The 19262-nt window shown below is 60.8% G+C and overlaps 1 protein-coding gene across 1 annotated transcript; it reads right to left on the minus strand.

The window, feature by feature from the left end:
* Positions 1–891: 891 nt before the first annotated feature.
* LOC103119808 (tubulinyl-Tyr carboxypeptidase 1) lies at positions 892–14840 on the minus strand. The gene is made up of 8 exons (XM_060181335.1): positions 14646–14840; positions 13702–14314; positions 9993–10081; positions 9175–9231; positions 8471–8545; positions 5995–6376; positions 3834–3946; positions 892–2773 (listed from the first exon to the last, which is right to left on the minus strand). The coding sequence occupies exons 2-8, from the start codon at positions 13969–13971 to the stop codon at positions 2701–2703; spliced, it is 1059 nt and encodes a 352-aa protein (XP_060037318.1). The 5' UTR covers positions 13972–14314; positions 14646–14840; the 3' UTR covers positions 892–2700.
* Between the last annotated feature and the right edge of the window lie 4422 nt (positions 14841–19262).

The raw sequence follows: 19262 nt of genomic DNA on the forward strand, positions 1-19262 counted from the left end.
CACAGGCCTGCTGCCGCCTGGGAGCCAATGTGCCAGGATTTTTCTAGAAGCCGAAGCCCTGGGCTCAGTCTCATCTATGGAACTGTCCCACCTCCTCACGTCCCCCTTCATTTTGCAAAGGGCCATGGCTGCTCCCTGGGTGATGGGGTGGGGTACGCCTCCCTCAGTGTCCACCAGGGGGTGGCCCTGGCCTCCAGCCTCCTCCCTCTCCCAGAGCAGAGGCACCCAGGGGTGGGGGTGGGGGCACCCAGGGGAGCCTGGTGGCCGCAGCTCATCATGATTGGAACATGAGCTTCAGGCTGGTGCCTGCCCCCGCCCAGCCAGTCATGAGCGGCCTGCAGGGAGCCTCTGTTCCCACATGGCTGCAGGGGTGCCTGCCCTCACACCAGCTGTCCTCACCACCTGCCAGGCCAGCAGCTGCGCCACGCCTCCTGCCATCAGGAGCAGGGCCAGTGGCTTGCTTCTTAGCCCCTGTCACTGCTGGGTTCTGCTACCACTGCTTTGCACAGCTCTGGACAGTTCCTGGGGCCAGGAGACGGCCCACCTGCTAGAGCACACGCTGTGTGCAGGGACTGGGTTCAAGCCCCGGCACCACTCGGCAGCACCCATAGCAGGGGATTTGCCGGCCAGTTGACTGGGGGTGTTGGGCGCCAGCCACCCTGCCCACCCAGGCATCGAGAAAGGGGCGTGTTTGGGGGGGGGGACATGGGGGCAGTGGTTGGGGCGTTAGCTTCCCTCCACCCTGCACAGCTGTATCCGAAGGAAATTGGGGCCCTGCAGCCTGAAGTCAAGGGTCACCCATCCCCCATGACTGGGGGGCTGAGCCCTAGGTCCAGCTGAGCTGCAGGGCAGGGAGACTCCCCCCCCCCCCCCCCCCGTCAGGCAACAGGCTTCACACTGTGGCTCCCCCCAGCCCAAACAGAGCTAGGGGACTTTATTCATTCTGACGGGACGTGAACAGGGATGAGACGAAGTGTGGGGACTGTGGCAATACTGACGTGGGAACAGGAGGGACGGCCTAGAAGACACAGTCACCATCCCATGGCCGGGCACTGTGCTCCTCAGACTGCCAGGCGGGCACTTGGGGCACCAGCAGCGGGGTCCACCCTGGCCGCAGCTAGCACCTCGGGGCTGCCTCCCAGCCCAGCTCCCCAGGATGGCCTGGCTGGTTTGCGCCCCAACACTGGGCCTGGAAGCCCCTCTGCTGTGGTGGCCGGGGGCCTTGGGGTACAGGCTAGAGGCTGGGCAGGGGCTCAGACCCCCATCCAGGGCTCCTCTACTCGGGCCAGGCCGCTGGCGTGACGGAGGAGAGGAGAGGGACTGACTGCAGAGGCCAAGGAGACGACCACCGGCCGATGGGGGAGGTGCACCCAGCACCCCGACTAGGCCAGCCCAGGTGTGGGGACACTCTGAGGTCACCCCTCCTGCCCCTGCCTTCAGTGCCCCCTAGACCTTCCCCCCCAGCCAGAAGCTCCACTCTGGGCTTCCTGCTCCCAGGGGTGAGATGAAGTGATAGGAGCATGTGACTAAGGCCCCAAAGTCCCTGCCTCAACCCCCCCAAAATCTGCAGCCAGGCCCGCCCACCCGTGGGGGCAGAGCCCTGTAAACACTCGGGGGAAGAGGGGGGCTACATGAGAAAGATAAAACAAGGACAGAAAGCACCTGTGTAACCCCCACCCCCAGGGCCCCATTCAGCTGGGAATGGGTGAGCAGAGGGGCCCTTCTTGGGGAAGCCCCCCCACCCAGGGGTCCCCCCATTCCCCATTTCTCTGCCTCAACTCCCCTTACAGCTCTTCCTCAGGGGCCCTGGAGCTTCTCCCTATGGCATCTGGCTCTGGGCCCAGGGCTGCTGGCTTGGAGAGAAACTGGGGGCCCCTGCCTGCACCCCCAGACCACCTCATTCTCCCCCTTCCTTTCCCACCTCTAGCTGGTACCTACTTCCTTGGCAGCGCTCCCCACCCAGCCCCACTGCCCCACAGCGCTTCACTTCCTCCTGTTCCTCCCAGCCCCCCTGACAGAGAGCTGCCCCCTCCCACCACCTACACCCCCCCACTCCGCTGTCCCCACACCCAGTCTCTCTGCCCCACAGCAGCCCTGCCTGCCAGCCTCTCCCCGCCCCTCCCTCCCCGGCGACCCTGACGGCCACTGAGTGAGTCCAGGAGCCCTGGTCCAGGACCCGGGGGCAGTGCCAACCCAGGGACCTTGGGGAGGACCACCACCCAGCAGGCTGAGCCCCTGCTCCAGCAAGCCGGCCTCCCCGTGGTCCTCTCCAGCTCAGGCCCGGCCCGCCTGCGGCCTCCCTAGCCATGGCCTCCGCCGCCAGCCTTGCCTTTCCCGGGGAGTCCTACCCTGCTTCCTGAGCCTGGGGGGCCAGCTACCCCCCCCCCGCCCCAAAGTCCCACAGACGACAGGGACAGCGCCCTGCCCGCCCAACACTGGGCGCTCCCTCCAGCCACCGGCTGACCCATTTGTCCAGTCCTTCTTCCATCCTTAAACTCAGTGGAGTTACGAAATAATAATACAATACCGCCTCCGGCCCCGGAGGGGCGTGGCTCACCGACAGGGGCGTGGCCGGAGAGAGGGCGTGGTTCATCGCAGGGGGCGTGACCAAATGGAGGGCGTGGCTGAGACCCTCTCCACCGCGGGCACATCTCTGCCCGGGCCGGGCGGGGTGGGGGTGACTTCGGGGGCCTCCCCGCCTCACACCCGGATCTGGTATCCGTTGAGGTCCGGCATGGCTTTGGGCTCAGCAGGCTTCTTGTCACCCGAGGGCCTGCAGGGAGTCAGCAGAGCACAGGTCAGGCTGGGGCCAGCTGCCCCGGGGCGGGGGCTGGGGGGTCCTGCCCCCAGGGGCCCCTTCTCCCGAGACTGCAGCAGAGGGTCCGCGGAGGCATCTGGGGGCATAGGGACCTGAGCCGCCCCTGAACATTGCCATGGCCTTTCGCGGACAAAGCTGACAGCTCATCCCCAGACCCCACCACACTTCAGGGAAAATCCTTGCTGTGCTGCCCTGCCCTACCCCGCTCTCTCTAACTTTATTGGTGATTTAATAGTCATTTAGACAACGATAAAATCATAGGGGCATAGTTGCACACTATTCCCACCATCAAAGTATAGAATGTAACACAGAGACAGCTATGTGAAACTCGAGCCCAGGAAAATGTGTCTCTTTCTCTCTACCCGAAAAGGTCGGCTGGTTGAGAAACCCTGGTGAGGGAGTCGGGCAGTAGCACAGCGGGTTAAGTGTACATGGCACAAAGCACAAGCACCGGCATAAGGATCCCGGTTCGAACCCCGGCTCCCACCTGCAGGGGAGTCGGTTCACAGGCGGTGAAGCAGGTCTGCAGGTGTCTGTCTCTCTCTCCCCCTGTCTTCCCCTCCTCTCTCCATTTCTCTCTGTCCTATCCAACATCAATAACAACAATAATAACTACAACAACAATAAAAAACAAGAGCAACAAAAGGGAAAATAAATAAATATAAAATTAAAGAAAAAAGAAACCCTGGTGACCCTTAAGCATAGTGGAGAGGCAGCTTCTGAATGACGTGACCTCAGAGCAGGAGCCAGTGACCTCAGAAGGCAGATCAGAGAAGGGGCAGGGAGGGGGCCGGGAGAGGGCTGGCACTGTAATGGGCGGCTTCTGCCATCTAGATGGGGTGAAAGTTGGGTTCGAGCTGCCCCATGGCAGGCACCCCATCCCCCCGGGGGGTTCCGAGAGAAACTCAGCCCACCTCCTTCTCAGTCCTCCCAGCCAGGCCCTCCTGCTGAGGGTGGACAGCAGTGGGGTCTAGCAGTGGAGAGTAGGGGCCCCGAGAGTGTCCCCATGGCTCACCGCCTCTCGCTGCGGCTGTTCCTGCGGTGGGGGCTGGACTGGCCCCTCTGCGGGGAGGACACATCCTTCTTCCGGTCCTTGGTGGGCGAGGGCGGGCCGGCACCTTTACCAATCTGGGGGAAGAAAAGACACGTGTCAGCATTAGTCCAGGGCTGTCCCCAGAGGCCAGGGGGCCTCCAGCCATGCTCCCACTGCCCCGGCTTTCTGGCCAGAGGGTTCTGGGAGCCAGGTGGCAGCGCACCTGGCCGAGTGCACATTACCACGTGCAAGGATCTGGGTTCAAAGCTCAGGTCCCCGTCTGCAGGGGCCACACTTTGCAAGTGGAGAAGCAGGGGCAGGTGTCTGTCTCTCCATCCCACCCTCTCTCGGCTGCATGAAGAAGCTCCGTGAGCAGTGAGGTGGTTCTCTCGTCTCTCAGCCCTCTTGCCCGCTCGCTCTTTCCATCTCCCTGCTTCTCACCCTTTATAAAGAAAATATAAATAGGGAACCAGGCAGTGGCACAAGCAGTATAGCACACAGACGCCACGTGTGAGGCCCAGGTTTGAGCCCTCGATCCCCACCTGCAGGGGTGAAGCATCATGAGTGGTGAAGCAGGGCAGCAGATGTCTCTCTCCCTATCGTCCAAGTTTGCTCTTTTTAAAAAATATATTTTCTTTCTTTTTAAATTTATTATTATTTACTATTTATTCCCTTTTGTTGCCCTTGTTTTTTATTGTTGTTATTGCTGTTGTTGTTGTTGGATAGGACAGAGAGAAATGGAGAGAGGAGGGGAAGACAGAGAGGGGGAGAGAAAGACAGACACCTGCAGACCTGCTTCACCGCCTGTGAAGCGACTCCCCTCTAGGTGGGGAGCCGGGGGCTCGAACCAGGATCCTTACACCGGTCCTTGCACTTTGCGCCACGTGAGCTTAACCCACTGCGCTACCACCCGACTGCCTGTTTCTTTCTTTTTTTTTTTTTAAGTATTTTATTTATTCATGAGAAAGACTGGAAGAGAGAACGGCCCAGACATCACTCTGGTACATGTGAACTCAGGAACTCACACTTGAGAGTCAGTGCTCTATTCCCTGCGCCACCTCCTGGACCACCAAGTTCTACCTCTATTCTAATGATAAGATTAACATATACATGAGTAAAAAGAGAAATCCCAACTAGCCACTCTCTATACAGCCCCCCTGCTTCCCTGAAGACGCGGCCACACAGCGCCACCTCCCCACAAGGTCGTGGAGCTGGGCTGGCTGGCAGGGCAGGCTTGCTAGTTCTCACATGCCCACAGGCACTGCCAGCACCTGTGATGAGCCTGTCCCTTCCCGTTCCCCCCCTGCAAGCCCGTGGGCTCCCCATGCCCCAGCACCTCCAGTCCTCTCTGCTCTGGAAGCAGTGCTCTCACAGCTGCCCGCAGCCTCCCTCACTGAAGCCAAGATGCCGTGTTCATGGTTGGGATGCCAGGCTGCCAGGTGTGGCAGTGGCCAGGCAGTGGTGGAGGGCACACTGCAGAGATACCCCAGGCTAAGGGGAGCCAAGGAGAGTGCAGTACTCCACCCCTTGTAGGGCTTCCTGTAACTTTCCCTCCTCTGGGATTGCTGGCCCACCTCTCTCTCTGTCTCTCTCTCCCTCACTCTCTCTCCCTCCCTCTCTCTCTCTCTCTCTCTCGCCCTCCCTCTCTCTTTCTCTCCCTCCCTCCCTCTCCCTCCCTTTCTCTTTCTCTCCCTCCCTCTCTCTCTCTCTCCCTCCCTCCCTCTCCCTCCCTTTCTCTTTCTCTCCCTCTCTCTCTCTCTCTCTCTCTCTTTCTCTCTCTCCCTCCCTCCCTCCCTCTCGCTCTCTCTCCCTCCCTCTCCCTCTCCCTCTCTCTGTGGCAGTTAGAGGGCCGAGTCAGGGCACCTCCACCCCACCCTCCTGTCCCCTTCAGAAGGGCTGAGATTCCACCAAAGGGTCCCCACAGCCACTCACAGGGTCCCTGCCATCTGCAGTGTCCACCACAGGCCTCCTCCAAGCCCTGCCCTCTAATCTCATTCCTTCTGCCTCCGCCTCCGGGAGGCCTTCCTTGCCCATCTTGCGGACCACCCCAGCACGAGTGGGACCAGCCCTGAAGGAGCGTCCAGGCTGCGGCCACCTCTGCAAGGGGACGGGCGGGGCCACCCGGCAGCCAGGCAGGACCGACCTTGAGCCGCAGGGCGCGGGCGTGGCGCTCCAGCTCCTTGCGCAAGTCCTCACGGCCCAGCCGCTCCACGTCCAGCACCGAGTGCTTCCACTCGATCTGCTCCACGCTGTGCGGGTCGTGGGACACGCACTGGCCCAGCTTCACCTTCTTGAGCTCGTGCCAGCAGCGCCCGTAGGCGGCCTCGTAGTCCAGCACCAGCTCGCTGAGCGTGCGGAAGGCGGGCGGCTTGTACATCAGGTCCTCACGCCGGCTCATGCCCAGCGCCCCGTAGCGCCCCCCGTAGCTCACCCCCAGCACGATGTGGCGGAAATAGTTCCCTGAGAAGAAGGTCTTGAAGCTGATGGGGAAGCGGTCCAGCGAGGGCATGCTGTTGGTGAGGTAACTGGCCGGGGCACCCAGTTAAAGAAAAGTTGGGGGATTGGGGCACAGCACCCCCGGGGAGAGGTGACCCACGGCTTGAGTGGCGCCTGGCACACAGTAGATGCTCAGTGACTCTGACCCGCGGGGTCAGAGCTGCCAGGATGTTCAGGTTCTAACAGCAAACAGGAGCCCTTCAGTGTAAACGGCAGGCTTCCTGGTGGCGGAGGAAGGACAAGAGGCCCCTCTCAGCTCTGTCTGGCTCCCAGACAATCCCCTCCTTTCTTTCTTCCAGGCCCCTGGGCTGCCCCCCTCCCCCCAGCTCTCTGCAGCTTAAGGAAGACCAGCTACCCACCCAGCCTCTCTCCCCATTCACTCTCCACGCTCACTCTCCCCATTCAACCCAAGACCTCTCTGCGCCAGCCTCGTCCGGTGGGCTCTGCCCTGCACTGGAGCTTGGGTGTCACTCCACCGGCTCTCTTCCCAAAGAAAGTCAGCATTTCTGTTAATCCCACCCCACACACACCCCAGATACCCACTGCAATCTGTAACTGTGTTTCTTTGCTGACTGATAGATTGTCTTAGCTGCTAAGATGTTAGTTTTAGATGACAGAGGCCTGGCCTGCCAAGCTCTTTGCTCTAGCTCAGGGCCTAGCACATAATAGTTGCTCAGTAAAATTCTTCTCACGGGGCCAGGTGGTGGCGCACACGTTACAATGCACAAGGACCAAGGACCAAGGTTTGAGCCCCCAGCCCCCACCCACAGGGGAAAGCTTTACCAATGGTGAACAGGTCTGCAGGTGTCTCTCTGTCTCTCTCTCTCCTTCTGTATCTCCCCTTTTCTATTTCTGGCTGTCTTTATCTAATAAATAAAGATAATAAATTTTAAAAGATTATAATTCTTCTCGACAACAGACAGAGACAGCACAGGTAAGGCCCAGGGCTGAGGCCACACTGGGACACTGCACCTGGAGTCCCTCAGCACCCGTGTGGTAACTTTCGTCCCAACAGCCTCAGGTGACAGGCTCCGAGAGGTTCAGTGAGTGAGTGCTCAGGTGTGAGCCTGGATTCTGCATCCCCAGCACCCAACTTCCACTCTGAAGCCGCGTCACCAGCACTGAGACCATCAAAGTGACTGGGCAGCGGCAGGTCACAGCAGCGTCCCAGTCGTGTGGTTGTGCCGTGGAAACACGGGGGGGGGTGGGTTTGGCTGCACAGAGGTGCCACTGTTCTCTCTCTGCCCACAAGCCTCCTTGTTGCCCCTGGAAGCGGTCACATGGTCCTGCCCAGCCAAACACTCCCCCTGCAGGGAGGCGGCAGGAGGAGTTGGGGAAGTGACCTCGGGGTCCTGAAGAGACAGTGGGGGCCACTCTCAGGCCAGCCCCATGGATGAGTCAAGCATTCCCAACCAATGGCCCGTCACAGAGGACGTGGCAGGCCTGCCCTCCCCCAGCCCCTGCAGGCAGCTGGCCCTCTGTCTGTCTGTCTGTGTGGAAGCCCTTAATCAGTCTTCTCTGGAGACTCTGTGAGCCTCTCTCTGCCCCTCATCTTCTCAGCCTCCTCAGTCTGTGAGCACCCCCTCCAGCCCCACCCTCTGCAGCTCTGGTGAAACTGAGGGGGTCCTGGTGAAGCTGGGGGATGGGCATGAGCTGAGCCTCACTAGACTGCTCTGCTGGCACGTGCCAAATTTTCTCTAATAAAACCAGAGAAGCTGAGGAAACTGGGGCTCAGTCCTGGGCCCACGGGGGTGAGGAGAGAAGCACTTACACAGCCCTGCTCTGATGGGGCCGGGGGATACGTCAGGCTCCTCTGCCCACAGGGCAATGCCAGCTTGGTGGGGATGGAGTGACCTGCCTCTCTAAGCAGCCCTTGTGACGTCCTGACTGGGGTGCAGAGAACTGGATGGCGGCGTCCATGGGGCTGAACAGATGAACAGAGGCTGCCTGGGAGCCAGCAGCTGAGCCGTGGGGGGCTGCCTCACCTCCACCTGGCGCTCTCACTTCCGCGCCAAGTCCCTGGGTGTTGAGACCGAGTTAGGAGGACAGGAGTTGCTGCCACACCACTGTGGCAGAGGGGAATTCTGGGCCCCCCACCTGTGCACCCCAGCTGTGGAGGATACATCCCCAGGATGACGGCTTCCAGGCATTTGATGGGCAGGGCCTCTTTGGTCATCTCCTTGGCCAGGTCCATCAGCCTGGGGGGGGAGGGGGTGTGAGGACTGGGCCCCCAGTCACAGGGGAAGGGGGTCAGCAAGAAGGGCAGAGACCCAGTCCCAGCCCCCAGCCCTGGGCAGGATGAGGAAGGAGGCCTCTCTCACCTCCCCTGCCCTCCCCTCTCCTCACTTCCTCCTCCCACCCACCCCCTCCTTACAAAGGCCTGGGACAGGACATAAATTTGGGCAGGCAGACCTGCCAGCCTCTGGAGGTGCCTGGTGCAGGGGGAGGGGAGGACGGGGTGGGGTAACTTGCCATCTGTCTGTCACCCCTACCCAACCCTGGGGCTGCAGAGCTTGGATCAATTGCAAGCGCTCCCGGGAGCTGGAACCCGGCCCGGCCTGCCCGGATCTCAGGGCACCTCCAGAAACTCCCCCAAACTGACTATGGGCGCCACTGCAGATGCCCCCCGTGCCCGAGTCCGTGCCCGCCAGGCCCTGCCCAGGCTCGCTGCATCTGGGGGCCCCTGTCTTGTCCTCTCAGAGTCCCCCAAGATGGCCTCTTGGGGGGCCCCCTCCCCAGCGGGCTTCTCCTCAAGCAGGCAGGGTGCAGGGGCCAGGGCTGGGGTGGGAACAAGGGGGCGGGAATGGGACAGAGCCCCCACACTTACCCTGTCAGAGGTCTGCTCTTCTTGATTTCAAAGAACTGTGTTCCTGTGTGATTGTACCTGAGTGGCGGGTTAAGGGCTTCCTGGTGGGTCTGGAAGCGACACTAATTTCAGGGGTGAGGTCGGGGCAGGAGGGGGACAGTGAGGTACAGAGGTGAGGCCCAGAGCAGGATGGGGACACTGTCTTGCATAAATGAGGGCCCAGGGCAGGAAGGGGGCTCTGTTGCAGGGCTGAGGCCCAGGGCAGGAGGGGGACTCTGTTGCAGGGGTGAAGCCCAGGGCAGGAGGGGACTCTGATGCAGGGGTGAGGCCCAGGGCAGGAGGGGGACACTGAGGTGAAGGGGTGAGGACCATGACAGAAGGGGGACTCTGTTGCAGGGCTGAGTCCCAGGGCAGGAGGGGGACACTGAGGTGCAGGGGCTGAGGCCCAGGGCAGGAGGGGACTCTGTTGCAGGGGTAAGGCTCAGGACAGTAGGGGGACACTGAGGTGCAAGGTTGATGCCCAGGACAGGAGGGGACTCTTTTGCAGGGGTGAGGCCCAGGGCAGGAAGGGGACACTGAGGTGCAGGGGTGAGGCCCAGGGCAGGAGGGGACTCTGATGCAGGGGTGAGGCCCAGGGCAGGAGGGGGAACACTGAGGTGCAGGGGTGAGGCCCAGGACAGTAGGGGGACACTGAGGTGCAGGGCTGATGCCCAGGGCAGGAGGGGACTCTGTTGCAGGGGTGAGGTCCAGGGCAGGAGGGGGGACACTGAGGTGCAGGGGTGAGGCCCAGGGCAGGAGGGGACTCTGATGCAGGGGTGAGCCCGTCCACGACAGGATACTGAAGCTCCCTGATGTAGCGCTGCACGGCCTCCAGGCGCTCGGGGACTGGCGTGGAGGGCGGGAAGGCAGGCACACTCGGTATGGGGATCTGGGGGCAAGACAGAGCCGTCACAGCAGGAACCCGCACCCACGGGCGCCTGGACCTGGCTTAGAGGCCTCGGGGCCCCGCCCGCCTCCCCAGCCGCTGCCTCTCCTTTCTTGCTTCTTTATTTGACAGGACAGACACACGTTGATCGGGAAGAGGGAGACAGAGAGGGAAAGAGACACCGGCAGACCTGTTCCGTCCCCCGTGAAGCTTCCCCTTTCTTCTTCCCTCTTCTGGAAGCCCAGCTCAGGCCTCCACCAGCCACACACCCCTGCCCCTGCCCCCTGCAGCCTCTGGTCTGTACAATTTCCAGCAAAACAAAGCTGCCCCCCACCCCCCACAACTGCTGAGTTTTAAATATTCAAAGGTTAACCAAACTGTCAATGCCTGGGCCTGGGCCCACAGCTGAGCACACCCATTACCATCTGTGAGGACCCGGGTTCAAGCCCCTGCAGGGATGGGGGGCTTCCAGAGCAGTGGAACAGCACTGCAGGTGTCTGTCTTCTTATCTCTCCATTTCTCCTGGCCTCTCACCCTCTCTCAAAAGAAGAGGGGGAAAAAAGGCCACTGGGAATGGTGGAGCTGTGCCAGCACCGGGCTCCAGCAATAATCAAAAATTAAAATGGGGTCACGTGCTTATGGTTTTGGTGTTCACTCTGGTTCAGGTGCTGGAGCTAATCAGAAGCAGCCTCCTCTCAGCACCCCCCACCAGACTGGGGTGCCCTCTGGGAGGGCTAGAGCATCCCAGAGGTGAGGCTGGGCTGCCCGGTGGAGGTGCCGAGGCCATGAAGCAGTCTTATTTATTTGCCCTTATTGTGGTTGACTTTATCAGATGACGACAGTGACAGAGACAGAGAAGGAAAGACACCAGAGCACCAAGTCTCTCCAGAGCCCTGGGGATGGGCTTGAACCTGCGGGCGCCCTGACTGCAGGGGAGTGACCCGTAGCCTGCGACACCATGGGAGGCGGGACGGGCAGACGGGATGGGTCGGCTCTGCCAGGGTCGGTTCCCACACGACAGCGTGTATGAGCTTCCTCTGTCGCTGGCTGGTCCCCTCCTTCCTGTCCGGGCAGTCCCAGGCAGCTGAGACCCCACCGCAGGAAGCTACACGACCCCTTCCTCAGCCAGATGCTGCCTCTCAAGTCATGAAGTATGTGTGTGGGGGGGCACTTGCAGAATTGGGGGCATTTCTTCCTGCCTGAACACCCCATGCCACAGGGGCCCTGGAGCTCCAGGGTAGGGGTGGGGCGTGGAGAGGAGCTGGAGGAATGGCAGCTGGCGGGAGTGCCCTGTACCTGAGTGAGGGCCTGTGTGACCCCTGGCAGTGCTGGTAGAGACGCCGCCACCTCCCAAAGGACGACCCCAGGACCCAGCTGCTAAGGCCAGTGCCAGTGGGGGTAGAGGCTGACATACCCCCCCACCCCCACTCAATCCTAAGCCAAATCCTCCAGGTTCGGACACCCAACACCCCAGGGGACGGGGCAAGTGGGGGCAGCAGGTTCTGGGGGTCAGGCCCTCCTCCACCGCCCAGGCACCCCAGGGAACCTCCTATGAGAGGCAGGTTCCCCTGCCCAGCACACAGGGGACTTGGGAGGGGAGAAGGGCTGACAGCCAGGAGTGAGGGAGGGCGGGAAGCAGGGTCTAGACAGATGATGGACAGCACTGCCCAGACAGACAGCACTCTGGGGCCTGAGCACAGGGCAGGGCACGAAGCAGGGGCTCCCCACCTGCTGTCACTGTCTGGGATCTGGGAACCTTCTAGAAATGCTGCCTCATCCCCCGGGCACCACTGCTTCCACCATGACTAAAGCACCTGGGGGGGTGCATACACACCCCTGGGGGGACTGGGTGCAGTGTAAGTACCCCTCGCCCCACAATCACCCCATCAGATCCTCCCAGTGCTACCTGCAGTGCAGTGGGTGTGGCTCGCACTATCATTTCACATCACAGGAAACTGAGGCACAGACACTGGGCAGGGCAGGTCACACACACAGGGGAGAGGCGGGCAGAGGGGTGCGGAGTGGGGAGCCATGGCTCGGCCCTCACTGCCAGCTGCCGTGTGGGTTCACAGCTTCTGTCCCCAAACTGCCTCACTTCTCCCCTGAAAAGATGCCAGGAATTCGCTTGTGCTGTGACATCTCCCGCTCGCTCTCCATTCTTGGCTCAGGGTCCCTGCAAACATCATGCCTGCCCAAGCCAGACACCTCAAGGCCCAAATGGCTTCTGTGACAGCTTCCAGGATGTGTTCAAGAAGCCTCACCTCAGTGCTCACTTCAAGAATCAAATACTGGAGAGGCTGGTGGTGGCGCGCCTGGTTGAACGCCTATGTTACAGTGCTCAGGGCCCCAGGTTTGAGGCCCCGGTCCCCACCTACAGGGGAAAAGTTCCCCGAGTGGAGAAGCAGGATTGCGGGTGTCTCTCTGTCTCTCTCCCTCTCTATCTCCTCCTTCCCTCTGAATTTCTGGCTGTCTCTATCCAGTAAATAAAGATGAGAGAGAGAGAGAGAGAGAGAGAGACTTAAATACTGGAGGAGCTGCATAGTGTTGCACCGGGTTAAGCATACACATTACCTTGTCCTTTTCTATCTCTCTCTGTTCCTCTCTCTCTCTCTCTTGCATTAAATACTAGCAATAATTTTAACCCATGGGATTAGCTAAACAAATTCCAAAATCCAGTCGGCTTCTCATTTCCTGCGGAAACAGCTGAAGCTGCCCGGCCTCCAACCTCTGCAGCCCCTTGTCTCAGAAGACAACAACATGGCAAAAACAAAGCTGGCTACTGGCTCCAAGTCTCCCCCGCCCCATCCCCTCAGTGGCCTTCTCCTGACCAACTGGGCAGCCGGGAAGCAGAGACTGCACACTGGGCTCTGCTCTCATCCCCAGGAGAGTCCCAGGCCGCTACATTTGGGGCCAGATTCCCTTGTCTTTACTATGATGCTAAAAAAAAAAAAAAAAAAAAGAATTAAATAAAAACCCACTCTGCACTTCCACAAGCTCTCAGGGCTTGGGGCCTCCCAGCACCCTCTGGGGCACACAGCCCCGTCCCTAGGGGCTGGTGATGAACTGGACACAGCCTTGGCCATCGTGGGGCCATGCTGATATCGGCGTAGCCACACGCGGGAAGCCACCCATCCTTGATGCCCTGCTCTCGCCAGCTGGCTCCTGAGGGTGAGGTCCCTGGCCTGATCGAGGGCCCTCAAGTCCCTCCTGAGACCTCCATGTCCCTGCAAGAGGGTACCCCAAATGTTATGCATGTACAAACTATTGTATTTACTGTTGAATGTAAAGCATTAATTCCCCAGTAAAGAAATAAATTATTTAAAAAAAAAAAAGAGGGTGCCTCAAGTCACACCTGCTGCTCAGGACTGCAGGGCCACTAACAGGTGACATACTTCTCCCACTCTGAGCCTGCATGGGGCTCCTCGGCTCTCTGCTGGGCAAACATGATGCCACAGGGCACTGAGTGACCCAGCACCCCCAAACGTGTGCCAGTGTCCGGGTGGCAGGGCCTGACCCCCTGGGTTTGTGTGTGGGGGGGGGGGCTAAGTTCTGCCTGTGTTTGTGGTCTGGGCTTCCCGCCCTGCAGGCGGGTGGTCTGTCCCCATGTCCCTGTGTCCCCTCACCTTGGGCAGGTCCGTGGCCCCCCGGATGCGCAGGGCCACCCGCTCGCCGTCGGGGTGGATCTTGGCCACGTGCTTCCACATGCGCTCCCAGGTGGCCTCGTCCACAGGCAGCCCCCCGCGGTTGACAAAGAAGGGGACACCGCCATCGCGCAGGTCTTCGTCGCCGTCCTCCTCTGCGGGGCCGGGCTCCTCCGTCCCCTCCCCGGAGTCCGGCTCCAGGCGGCGCGGCGGCGAGGGGGCGGCCCCCGCGGCCCTGCGACCCCCGGGCATGGCGGGCGCTGCTCACGGGCCGGCGCCCCCCCTCGGGGGCCGGGACATGGGCGCCCCGGGCTGTCCGGCAGGCGGGGGACGCTCACACCATCGCCGGCAGCCCCGGGTCCGAGCGCCCCTGGAACAATGGCGCGGCGGGGACACTGAGGCAGCAGCTCCGCCCGCGGTCGCAGAGGGTCCCCACCCCGGATCTGGGGGGCGGTTTCTGCAGAAGCTTCGCGCCGAGCAGCGGGAGCAGCGGACGAGCGGGGGTCCCCGCAACCGGAGGCTTTGTCTCGGGGCCGGGCGGGGATCTGGGGCGCCGGGGGTGCTGCGGGGGACCCGGGCGGGGATCTGGGGGGACCTAGGCGGGGATATGGGGTGCTGGGGGGGGCCGGGCGGGGATCTGGGGATGATGGGGGGCCCGGGCAGGGATGTGGGGTGCTGGGGACCTGGGAGGGGGTCTGGGGGGACCTGGGCAGGGATCTGGGGGGACCCGGGCGGGGATGTGGGGTGCTGGAGATGCTGCGGGGGAGCCCGGGCGGGGATCTGGGATGCTGGGGGGCCCGGGCAGGGATGTGGGGTGCTGGAGATGCTGCGGGGGAGCCCGGACGGGGATCTGGGATGCTGGGGGGCCCGGGCAGGGATGTGGGGTGCTGGGGACCTGGGAGGGGATCTGGGGGTGCTGGGGGGACCCGGGGCGCTGGGGGACCTTAGGGGGCCCAGGGGGGGTCCCAGACCCTGGAGGGGCTGGCGCAGCGCCGACTGGCGACAGCGGCGACAGGGCGACAAGGCGCGGGTGCGAGGGCACAAATCCGGCTGCAGCTGCAAGCCAAGGCCCCTTCCCGGCCCCGCCCGCCGCCCACCCTGCGCCGCGCATGCGCCGCCCCCCTTAAAGGGCCCGCGCGTCCTCCGGGATCCTCCCGCCGCTCCTCCCCCACCCCCCACCCCGCCGCGACTTCCCTCTGGGGTGCGGGTGGCGGCTCCTGTCATCTCTGCCGGGACATCAGGGCGCCAGGAGGAGCGTAGAGGCCGAAGGTCCCCTCCCCGGGGTGGGTGTGGGTCGGGGGGCTGGGGGGTGACCCTGGGGGCCATCAGAGGTGAATTCAGCGCCCGCAGCCCGGCTTCAGAACTCGGCCCCGCCCATCACCGCCCTCTGCGGGCCTCAGTTTCCCCATCTGGCGCCAGAGCCGCCCAGGGGCAGGGACATCTGGAGGGCAGACTCTCCGCCCTGGAGCCAATGTGGACCCTTCCCCCATCGTCCTCCTGGGCACCTGCTGGCACCCGCTGGCAGAGTGGGGGTGGGTGGGCGATGGCTGCGGCATTTCTCGCTGTCACCTGCTCTGACTAGTGGACATGGCCTGTCCTCACTTGAGCCCGGACGAAGGAGGCCTCAAAGAACCATGGCGTGCACAGCCTGCCCCCCATCCGCTCCTTCAAATTGCCCCGGGGTCCCACCGGGTGAGAGAGCAGAGCAGGTGGTCGGTCTGGGGAGGTGGCAACTTCCAGAAACTTAGTTAAGCCGTGTGTGTGTGTGTGTGTGTGTGTGTGTGTGTGTGTCTACAGAATAGCTCACCTGGACAGCGTGCTGTTTTGCCATGTGTGTGACCCAGGTTCAAGTGCTGTGGTCTGTGGTCTCTTTCTCTAAATTAATGAATTAATCAATTAATTAAAAAGGGATGATCTCTTAGGCTCACGGAGCTGAACAGTCGCCCCTGCGGCCCCTGGTCCTGTCGGTGGGGAGTGGGTCTCAGAGTGGGTTCTAAGGTCACGGGGCTGGAGAGACCCAGTGTGGACTTAAACTGAAGTTTTATTTCTCCAGTTGCCTAACTCTCACCCTGAACTCGGTTGGCTTCCTGTGCTGTAAAAGATGTCTGCAAGTTTTTTGTTTTTGTTTTGAGAGAGAGAGACTGACTAGAGCACTCCACATCCCTGGATCTCCCTGGTGCTGTGCTTGGTGCTACCACACGGTGCCAGGGATTGAACCCAGGGCCTGATTTGTAGGAGTGTGGTGGGGTGGGAGGTGAGGTGGCACGGAGGAGAGAGCACAGCACTCATCCTGCATAGTACTCCCATGTGGCGCAGGAGTTAAACGAAGGCCTGATGTGGAGAGACACAGACACCTCGAGAGAAGGGAGAGACAGCACAGCACAGCACCTGTCCCACGTGGAGCTGGGGCTCAAACCAGGGTCTTGTGCCTGGCTGAATGTGTGCTCTACTGGGGGCCGGGTGGGAGCGCAGCAGGTTAAGTGCACATAGTACAAAGCGCAAGGACCCACGCTAGGATCCCGGTTCGAGCCCCCGGCTCCCCACCTGCAGGGGAGTCACTTCACAGGTGGTGAAGCAGGTCTGCAGGTGGCTGTCTTTCTCTCCCCCCCCCCCGTCTTCCCTTCTCTCCATTTCTCTCTGTCCTATCCAACAACAATAACATCAGTGGCAACAATAACAATAACAACAACAAGGGCAACAAGATGGGAAAATGGCGTCCGGGAGCAGTGGATTTGTAGTGCAGACACTGAGCCCCAGCGATAACCCTGGAGCGGGCGGGAAGTGTGCTCTACTGAGTGAGCTGTCTCTAGTCTCTGCGTTTGCTTGTTTGTTCTTTTTGACTCACACCTGTGAGTGGCTGCTGCGTGCCTGCTCTGTGTCCTGTGTCTGTCAGGGGCCTGGGGAGGGGTCTGGGGGTCTCCTGGCCCACTGGACTCCTCAGTGTCACTGAGGACCCTGAAAAGCCACTTCTGCAGAGATTCTGGGGACATTGGTTTGGGCAGGGCTCAGACAGCCATATTTGGGAGAAACTGGTGTGTGGCTGGATTTGAACACCCCTAAAATCTGACCTCACCAAGGCCCCGAGACATTGGACTTCCACGTATGAGGCGCTGGGTTCCATCCCCGGCATTGTGTGTGCCAAAGGGATGCTTGCTGTCTGTCCTTCCTTCTCTCTTTCTCATTACTAGATAATTTTTTTTGAAAGCCTGATCTCCCCCAGGGAAGTGTCTTGCTCAGATCAGCTGAAAGCCTGACTCAGGGTGAGTCTGCCCTTCCTCAATTCTGAGGGAACTGGAGTCATTTGGAATCAAGAAGCGTCTGCCTTTAATCCCTGCTGCCTGCCTCAGACTGTGTGTAGTGTCTGCAACTCACAGCTCAGCCACGCCGGAGGTGTCTGTAGGACAGCAGGAGGAGGCTGTGCGACAACGAGCTCAAGGACCCGGGTTCAAGCCACCGATCCCCACTTGCAGGGGGGAAGCTTCCTGAGTGGTGAAGCAGGGCTGCAGGTGTCTCTCTCTCCCTCTCCCCTATCAACTTTTTTCTCTTTTTTGCCTCCAGGGTTGTTGCTGCGGCTCAGTGATGGCAGTATAAATCCACTGCTCCTGGAGGCCAATCCCCCTTCTTTTTTTAATAGTCTAGGACAGAGAGAAATTGAGAGGGAAGATGAAGATAGAGAGAGGGAATAGAGAAATGGACGCCTGCAGACCTGCTTCACCACTTATGAAGCAACCCCCCTACAGGTGGGGAGCCAGGGGCTTGAATCTGGATCCTTGCACGGGCCCTTGTGTTTCATACTATGTGTACCCTCTCAATTCTTGTGTCCTATCTAATAACAAGGAAAAAAAGAAAGCAGAAGGCAGAGTCTGTAAAGGCAGTGCCCTGTCCCCTCAGCCCCCGGACACTCCTGGGCTGTGCATCAGCTTCAGGGACTCCTACTCCAGGGCCCCCAGACCCAGCAGCCAGCAGCTCTGTCCCTGGACGGCACAGATGCTTGGGGATGGCCAGGCACGAGGTGGAGCCCCCTTTCCCCGTGGGGCTTGGAAGGCAGCGATGAGCAGTGCAGCCCCAGGGGTGGCCTCCTCAGACACCCCAATTCAGCTGCTTATCCTGTGCCCGCTGTCTCTGTCCCAGCTGCCCTGTATCTTTGTAATCAGAGTCGCCGCCCGGACTTCCTGGGCAGCCTGGCCTGGGGCAGCTGTCGGGGTGTGTATTGGGGTGCTCATTGGGGTAAAGCTTGCGTTCAGGAGCTGTCTGTTCCCTGTGTGGTCCTATGACACTAACTTCACCAGCGACGAGGCCCTGGTTTCGGGGCCACTGGACGGGCACCCCAGTGGGGAGGAGACAGCTTCACTGGGGGGACTGGAGGCTCAGAAAGGTGGCGGCCTTGCTAAGAACTGCACAGCCAGTCAGCGTTAGACCCCCCTCCTGTTCCCCAGCTTTGACGCCCCCTGCCCCAGGCTGGGTCTGCTTTTCCCACACAAAGGCTGGGTATAGACAGGTCCTGGGAGCATGTGGTGGTGAGGGCAGAGGGTCCTCAATGCCTGCTTCAGGCTGAGCCCCAGTTCTGGGCGGGGGATGAGCTGCTTCCAGCTCGTGGAGGTGCAGAAGACAGCCATGGGGTGGGGGTGGGGGTGGGGTGGGGGCAGGGGTGGGGCCCGGGGCTGCAACCAGGCTGGGGACTCCTAGCTTGGTTCTAAGGCATGTTTCTCAGAACAGCATAGCTGTTTGTATCACACCTGCAGCCCTGCTTCACCACTCGCAAAACTTTCCCCCAGCAGGTGGGGACCAGGGGCTTGAACTGGGTCTGTGTGCACTGTAACACGTGTGCTCAGCCAGGTGTGTCACCACACGGCCTCTGTAACACCCTTTTAATCCACAACGGAAGGTCATGTTTGCTGCTGCCCCTCTCTGTCCCGACTGGCAGGTCACTCCCGCCCACCCACCCCCTGCCAGCAGTTTCAGCTGCTAAGAATGGAGAAGTCACCTTCTTCACCTCATCCTGGATGGAGCCTGAAGGAATCATGTTAAGTGAGATCAGCCAGAAAGAGAAGCATGAAGACGGCCTGACCTTACTGTTGGGTGAGAATCATAGGAACAAGGACAGGAAGGGGAGATGCAGAGTGAAACTCGGACCTCGGCCAGGGTGGGGGTGTACTGCTCCAAAGCAAAGGATTCTGGGGAGGGAGGGCAGGCAGGAGGCTGGGGCTGGGGTGGGGGGTTGGGGTCCTGGTACAGGATGGTGGCTTCTTACCTAAGTTGAGAGTGTTTTGGAGGTGGCTGTTGGGGGGAGATGAGAGACTGTGTCTATATATTAGGAACTGTAATGTAAACCATTGCCCCCTCCCCAAGAAAACGGCGAGAAAGAGAGAAGAAGGTGGGGCTTCAGCTGCTGCAGTTCTTTGCTGAGTCGTGGGCTGGCTGCTTAAAATACCTCCTGGCGCACGGTGGGCGTTCAGTAAATATTTGCAGATTCGGTGAATAACACCACCACCTGCAGTGAGTAATACCCACCCATGGGGTGGGCCTAGGACTAGAACGGGGGG

The sequence above is a fragment of the Erinaceus europaeus genome, chromosome 22 (assembly GCF_950295315.1).
Source record: "Erinaceus europaeus chromosome 22, mEriEur2.1, whole genome shotgun sequence".
NCBI lineage: Eukaryota > Metazoa > Chordata > Mammalia > Eulipotyphla > Erinaceidae > Erinaceus > Erinaceus europaeus.

Excerpts from the sequence above, each read along its gene's own strand:
- LOC103119808 (XM_060181335.1), bottom strand. The coding sequence starts at position 13,971 with ATGCCCGGGGGTCGCAGGGCCGCGGGGGCCGCCCCCTCGCCGCCGCGC. Across the intron at positions 9,232-9,992 it reads CGCTACATCAGGGAGCTTCA|GTACAATCACACAGGAACAC; the intron begins GTATCCTGTCGT and ends CCCGCCACTCAG. Across the intron at positions 2,774-3,833 it reads AACAGCCGCAGCGAGAGGCG|GCCCTCGGGTGACAAGAAGC; the intron begins GTGAGCCATGGG and ends GACTCCCTGCAG.